The sequence below is a fragment of the Akebia trifoliata genome, unplaced genomic scaffold, assembly GCF_017979445.1.
Source record: "Akebia trifoliata isolate Shusen 1 unplaced genomic scaffold, ASM1797944v1 Contig00541, whole genome shotgun sequence".
In the NCBI taxonomy this organism is placed as follows: Eukaryota; Viridiplantae; Streptophyta; class Magnoliopsida; order Ranunculales; family Lardizabalaceae; genus Akebia; species Akebia trifoliata.
In genome coordinates this window covers 16,847-24,716 of record NW_028237080.1, presented here as the reverse complement: position 1 = coordinate 24,716, position 7,870 = coordinate 16,847, and the positions used below count along the sequence as shown (strand labels likewise).

Below are 7,870 nucleotides of genomic sequence, written 5' to 3'. Positions count from 1 at the left end.
TGGTGCCTAACACCTTCCAACCCCGTAACGTGATCTTCAGACTCGTATTTTTTTTTTTGTAGATTAGTTCATTTGTCTTTTAGAGTCAAAGTTCGGTTCCTAGACCGTAATAACTAGGTGGCGACTCCCAAACTTCAAAGGTCAAAAATGGATCTGCGTACCCCGCGGATCGAGGGCGCTTTCAGTGGCGATTCCGTTAGGGACTATTGAGGATCAAACTTGAAAAATCCCCAAGTATGAGAGCATTGCTAAAACGATCTAGATTTTTTTCTTTTTAGTTGTTAGTTTAGTTATTTATTTTTTATTTATATCATCCTTTTTGTTCAATTATTGATCGTGTGTTTGGGTTATGAATATTCTACTTTTGCATGGTATTTGGAATAACCCCAAATAATACGAGATTTCGAAGGAATTGTCTAGTTGAGGATGGAATAACGATTATCGGACCATGGAAATTTTTATTTTTATTTTAATTTTTTTACCTTTTTTTTACTTTTTTTTATTCGTCTTGTAGGAGTGTGCTTGATCTGTTGTTTAAATTTTTTTTTCTTTGTTAAAAAAAATTGTTTGTTTAGTTTATTTTTTATTAATTTTTTTTATAGACAAGTTGTGCTGTCTGTTGACAGTAATAAAAAAAAATTTTAAGGGTACTATTAGCCAACAACACCGTTCTAAACCAATTTTAAGTGTGGTGTGCCAATAGTATAATTATTTTATTTTTATTTCTATCTCCTTCTTCATGAGAAAGAAGAGAAAGCCAAGAGAAACGTCTTTTGCTGGTCTCTCTCTCTTTCTTCGAATTAGTTACAGAAACAATAAGTATAAGAAGTTCGAAGGAGGTTGTTAGGAGAGGAACTCAAGGATTTTCGATCCAAAACATTCTGATATTTGTTCTGGTGTTTCCAATTCTACAGAGGAAGATCAAGCCAAAGGTTCCTTATCTTCACTATCTGATTGTTTCCATTTTTTTCATTCTTTCCCTAACTCTTTACTCTTCATCGTCATAGAAATTTGATTTTAGATGGAGTTAGATTCGAAATTTACTGTTCTGATGTCTAGTTATAGAATTATAATGAAGAACAGTGGTTTTGAGATTGGATCAGTTTACCTTCCGAGTTCGATTTGAATAGTTTGATCCAAATCGGATGAGTTCCTTCATGGTTTTGAACAGTGTTTTTTATGTTGATTTGCACTGTTGTTCCTTAGGCGTGTTTTTGTGTGGGTAATTTGTCAAGATGGATCGAATTGGTAGCACCGCCATGTTTTCGGTTAGATTTTCTGATCTGCGTGGAAAAATATTGTTCTTTGAGATAGATGATGAGTTATCGCTTCTTCTGATCTCTAGTTTTCCTTTTATATACGCTACTGTTGGAGACTCCAAATCTGATGATGATTATGATTGCGCCTTCACATTGTTCATAAAAATAGCAAGCAAAAACACAATGCTAAAACAACCTCCAAAGATTAGTTTTATAGTTGGTGGTTCCAATGGCCAATCACTGAGTACACCAAATCTTGAGAAATATGGATGGATGGAATCTAATCCGGAATACTTCATGGGAGGAAACCAAGACATATTCTTCTTGAAGGGACCATGCATAGATGGAGGAGGAAGCCCACTTTGCTGTATCAACATAACATCAGATGACCCAGGATGGGTTTTGTGGTAAAATGCAGGTTACATACTACAATAGTCCCACAAGGACTGCAGCGTCACAGTCATGTTCGACTCATGGAAGTAATCCATGGCTGAGTTACGATCTAGCTCTACTCGTTTGCTTTCTTTTCTTTGTATTCTACCAATACATGGAAGATTGATGGATCAAATTCAAGATCATCGTAAAATCAAAACCAGCTCCTCCATCGATCGGTACTCCTATGTTGTTCTTGAGGATCAACGTTGAGTAATTCAGATCGACTGTTATGTTTGAGTCAACTTGGCTATTGGATACCTTTTGATGTTGGCGGTTATGTCGTTTAATGGAGGTATTTTTTGCAATTGTTTTGGGACTCATGTTTGAGTATTTATTTTTATTTTTTGTATAGGAGCAGCGACGAAGACCTCATTGTTCTAGTGAATCCATGTACATGTGGTGGAGAAATTGAGAAGATTTCAATCTTGATCTCTCTAGATCTATTGATTGATGGATGGCTATTTGGATTTTGGTTTGGTTCTATCAATCAGAACCTTTTGATCACTTATGCTCATCATTTTTTTTAGTTTTTACTTAAATAATTCTTCATATATAATATATAAAAAAAATTTCTTTTCTTAAAAAAAAAAAAATAATAATAAATAAATAAATATTTTTGCTGGGTGTGTATTTTGCTGGCAGCATGTTGGTTGGGTGGGCAGCAACAAAAGTATTGCGTGTTAAAAAAATGCAGGTGCAAAAAAAAAAAAAAAAACAAAAAAAAAAGAGTGAAGGTGTGCTGCTGTTAGCAACAACAACAGTAAAAAAAAAAAGAAAGGCTTTGGTTGGAAAACACTTTAGGAGCTATGCTATCATGATTCACTTAGTAAGATAGTAAATCTTACTAGGTGTCATTGGGTCCACTTGGAACATCAAATTAGAAATCTGACGCCGCAGCCTATTAGATTTCGTGAAAAACTCAGATTTTAAAATCAAAATTGATCTTAATCTTTGATGTTGAAAGTGGATGGATATGATCTCCCAATTTGAAAATTGAAATCCAACGGTGAAAGTTAATCATTTTTCAAAATTCTTAGAATTTTATCCTTTATAATTGTATACTTCATAGAATTTTGATTCTAAACTGGGAATTTTGATGGAATTTCTTAACCACCCATTTTCAAAACTTGGATCCAAGTATTATTTTAAAATTGAATTTTATTCTCGGGTCCAACTTTTTTCCATCAAATTTAAAAAGGGCTATGGCATTGGATTACAAATGGGATGACCACGTTGGCTTAGTAACCCTAGTTAAGCTTGAAATATCTTTGTGTTGATCAAATTATAGGAAAAAAATCGATTTCTTGTGCTTATATCAATGATTGATATTGTTTTTGTGCTATACTGATTGATTGATCATCATTTTCTTTTGCATTACCTTGATTGATTGCCTATTTGATATACTATGATCTTAACTGACATATAGTTTGATGTGCATACCTTGATCTTAATTTTGAAGCTATGGATTTTATGTGCTCTGATTAATATTCATGTGATATTCGTACTTGTGTGATGTGATCAGGCCCATGGGTCCATGTGTTTGAAAAAGGCCCCGGGCACACCCTACCCTGTTTTGCACACACCACATGCACGTTTACTGTTTTGCACGCTTGCACGTCTTATATAACCAACGTGGCACTAGTGCGTGGCCCAGTCTCTTCGGAGATACGACGTCATTCATGAAAACCACAACTCTAGTCACGTACCTTAGGGTATATCAAACTGGGGCATCAGTACCATCTAATCAAGTGACTCTGAAAGGTATATTGATGCGCCAGGTTGGAGTGACCTGAGTCTTTAACCTATTGTAAGCCACACAGTCACATGTCCCTTATGCAAACGTAGTACTAGTACATAGTCGGTCCCCTCGTGAGATGCCAAACCGTTTATGAAAGTTACAACTCTCGACTCGTACCCGTAGGTATATAAAAGATAATCCAAGTATATCAATTGCCCTTCTTGGTCAAAACCAGTGCCTAAGCGAGATCTTGCCCCGCTGTACTCTACTGTACGAGGGGGATAGACTACGTTTGTTCTAGACGAGAGGTATTTAAGTGGGCCCTTGCTCAGCATCGTGTGCCACCTGTCAACTGGGGATCAAACTGGCTATTTTTGGTTTCAGAGAAGTGAGTTGAAGTTTTAGATGATCACCTATATGGTATATCAAACCAAGTCACCACGTACCGTCTGATTGAGTACGCTTGAGATGTATATAGGTGTACTTGGGCAAGGGTGGCCAGATAAAAATGCATTGCACATAGTAAGCTTAGAGTCTAGAAACCTCCCTTGTAGGTCACAACTCGAACTTATCATGGGTGTTCCCGGGTTGTTATTTGAATTAGACCTTGTGATTGATGAATGTATGAGATCAGAATGTATGATTGTCCTCAAGAGTAAAAACTTTTGCTTTTGGAAATTAAAATGGGTGCACCGAACCAATAAATAATCCAGTCCATCTCGATCCAATAATCATAATAGGCCGGGTCATTTAGATCAAAATGGAAAATTCTTTTCTAAATTTGGGTTCTGACCCATTTTAAAAGAAGAAAAATATTTTCCAGAAGAAAAGTGTTTTTCAGAAAAAATGTTTTCCAAAAGAAAAGAGAAGGAAGGAAAAATGATTTACAAAAGATATATTTTTGCATGAACCTTGGAAATTTTCTTTTTTTCATAAAATTACTAAAATATATTTTTCTAAAAAGAAAATGACTTGCAAAAAAATAATCAGATTTGAGAAAGTTTTATTCAGTGAAAAAATTATTTTTCAATAATTTATAAGTCCAGTCAGTTAGAACAAACGTCAATATCAAGTTAACAGTCAGAAATGACCTCAGAATTTCTCAACATCGCCCAGCTGTTCCCTAAAGATCATAGTGCTTCAATCTTACCAGTTGTAAGCAATATCTCAATCCTCAATCCTAATCAAACTCGTGTGGGTACTTGTATTGAGTTTTCATGAGTCATTTGGGTTAGCTTGAATCCCTTTTTTTCAGCAAGGTCATGTCTTCTTTAGATTGAGTCTACTCTGTTCATGTTGAGTCGAGTTAGTTTATTGAGTTTATATAGGTGTCTATCGCCCCATTTGAATAAATGAAATTTTTGAATACCTCGAGCGCATTAACAATTTAACCAATAATCTAACTTCAAGGATAGATTTCTTTCGTGAACAAGAAGATAAGGGTCGGGCTCAACAACTTTGAATCAGAAAGCAAAGGTCATCGACCTTGGAACAGAAAATAATTCCTAAAGAGATTTAAATAGAAACTATCTTATCCCTTGAGGAACATGAAGGGACAATGAATTTACTCAGAAATTTCAAAAAACTTGTTCACGTGGTCTGATGAGGATATGTTAGGTGCAAGCTTGAGTGTTGTTCAACATGGAATAGATACTCGTTCAATGAAATGAAAATACCAACGAGATCAAAGAAGATGTTACAAAATATTTCAATGTTGTCCTCACTGCATCTATCATAAGTCAATACAAGGTACCTTTGGAATTGATATATGATAACGGGTCACATTTCAAAGCCAAGATTATTATTTTATGTTCAAGGTTTAAGATCCGGCATCATCTCTTTACCATTCTTAGATTAATGGAAAGGTTGAAGCAGCCAATAAAATATCTCAAAACAATCATCAAGAAAATGTGTCAATCACACCAAGATTGGTCAGAGAAGTTATCATTCGCACTATGAACATATCACACTTCAATTCGATCATCTACGGGAGCTACTCCCTACTCTTTAGTGTATGGCATGGAAGCAGTCTTGCCATTTGAAATGGAAATTCCATATCTCAGGGTCTTGTTGGAAAGTCAGTTGTTAGAAGCAGATTGGGTTCATCAACGGTATGAAGAATTAAATCTGATTGAAGAAAATAACTTAGAGTTATGTGCCACGTACAAACTTATCAGAGAAGAGTCATCCAAACGAAGGTCAAAGTTCACCACTTACAAGTCAAGGATTTAACAATCAGACTTCAAAGAAAATTGACCACCCCTCCTCGACCATAGGAGGAAGTCTGAACTTAATTGAAGAGATTCATCTATTAGCAAGGAAATACTACTTTGAAAAATCATCAGATTTCAAAGAGAATCGAGTACTTATCTTTGACCCTAGAGGGAAGTTCAAACCAAATTGGGGAGGTCCGTTCATTATCAAAGAAATATTACCAAGAAAAGCTATCAGGCTTCAAGATCGTGATGAAATCGAATTATCAGAACCAACCAACCTTGACCAAATTAAACGGTACTACATTTAAGGAGGCCATCTTTGGCCGAATCAATTCTCATATTACTTAGTTCAATATATCATTTCTCAACCCCTTTGCAGCCTTTTCAAAAAGAAAAACTATGCCTTTTTCTTTCTAAGCCCGATCACCTAACCTAGGGAGGGAATATTCGAACTACGTTTTGGTCTGGTCCCAAAATTCTAGGGTACGTAGGCAACCTGGGAAGTTACTTCAGGCCTAACCACATCAAAATAAAAAATATATATATATTTCCCTACACAATAAAAAATCAAGAAAAAATTCAAAAGAGAAAAAAAAAATATTCAAAATGAGGAAGAAAGTTCAAGGTAAAATAAAAGAAATGCCACACATGGGGCATTCGGGTTTTTGAGCTTCAAAATCCTTTTCTTTTTATATCCAGTCCTAAGCTTACCTATAAAAGTCCTCCTAAGTGTCGTGTGAAAAGTCAAGGAAGATAACAAAGCATGATCAGACAGTAATTTCAGAAAACAAAGCCTGCTAGGTTGAAAATTTGAAAAGGGCAACTTAGGCAAAAATTAAGGCAAGCTCGCAAGATTGAAAATCCGAAAGGATAACGTTGGCAACAATCAGAGCAAAGAAAAAAAAACTCGCTAGTTTGAAAACCTAAAAAGACAATCTAGGTAAAAGTTAGAGCAACAAAGGAAAGAAAAAATCTCTAAGGAGTTTAAAACTAAAGAGCGGTCCAAGCTGAAACATCAGAAGTCCGAATAATCAAGTTTAATACTTAGGTTAAATCAGGCACAGACTCGGAAGTCAAAAGTATCTTGTCTACGATCGATATGAAAATTTTTACTTCTCCAAGTGAACCAAGGGAGAGAAGAGTGAATTCTATGATGAGTCTCACAAGGAAATATTTTGTTCTCTTGAGCCTGACTCAAAATTTTCAATAAAATTAATCAAAATTAAAAGTTGGATCTTTAGTGTGCTTGTGGTAATCAAATATTTGAAACCTTCATACAAGGGGCATTTTCTTTCTTCTCTGATATGTAGCTTCTCCTTTATACTAGGGGCATTTTTTTAATGATGTATTAAATTATCTCCAATGTCATGTTTCTTGTCAAACTAGGGGCATTTTATTTTTAAGGTTGAGCAATGTTAATCCTAAAAGATAAAAGGAATCCTAAACTTAAGGTTACCCTTTTGATAACAGTTTTTCGAAAAACCTTGAGGTTCAAAAGAAATAAATACTCAGGTTTTAAATTCATAGAACTTTTGGATAAAACCTTGAGGTTCAAACAAAAGCACTTTGGATCTTACATTTGAGTGTGCCCAGAGATTAACTAATAATTCATTTACCTAGAGATATGGCATTCATTCGTTTCCTGATTCAATCGTTATTCTCCAGATTCATTTTCAATATCATCCAGATTCATTTTAATCATTCATCTTCAGATTCATTATTTCTTTCCCAAAATTCCTTCATTCCTCTACTAATTTTGCTCAGATGCCGCCAAAGGTTATCTTGGATTTTGCTCAGTTGTCACCAAGGGTTAACTTGGATTTTGCTCAGTTGCTATTGGATTTTGCTCAGTTGTTGCTAAGGGTTATCTTGGATTTTGCTCAGACGCCAAGGGTTATCTTGGATTTTGCTTAGTTGCCACCAAGGGTTATCTTGGATTTTGCTCAAGGGTTATCTTGGATTTTGCTTAATTGCTGCCAAGGGTTATCTTGGATTTTGCTCAGTTGCTGCCAAGAGTTGTCTTGGATTTTGCTTAGTTGTCGCCAAGGGTTATCTTGGATTTTGCTTAGTTTATGCTCAAATTATACTCAGATTATGCTGAGTTATACTCAATTTATGCTCAACCTATACTCAAATTATGCTCAGTTTATGTTCAATTTATATTCATTTTATGCTCAGATTTTACTCAGTTCCAATTTAAACTCTTTGAAATTTATCTCAGA

General features: G+C 35.1%; 1 protein-coding gene across 1 annotated transcript; it reads left to right on the top strand.

The window, feature by feature from the left end:
- Positions 1-1,235: 1,235 nt before the first annotated feature.
- On the top strand, positions 1,236-1,670 carry LOC147381356 (PLAT domain-containing protein 2-like). The gene has a single exon (XM_086430540.1). The coding sequence runs from the start codon at positions 1,236-1,238 to the stop codon at positions 1,668-1,670; it is 435 nt and encodes a 144-aa protein (XP_086286666.1).
- The last annotated feature ends 6,200 nt before the right edge of the window (positions 1,671-7,870 follow it).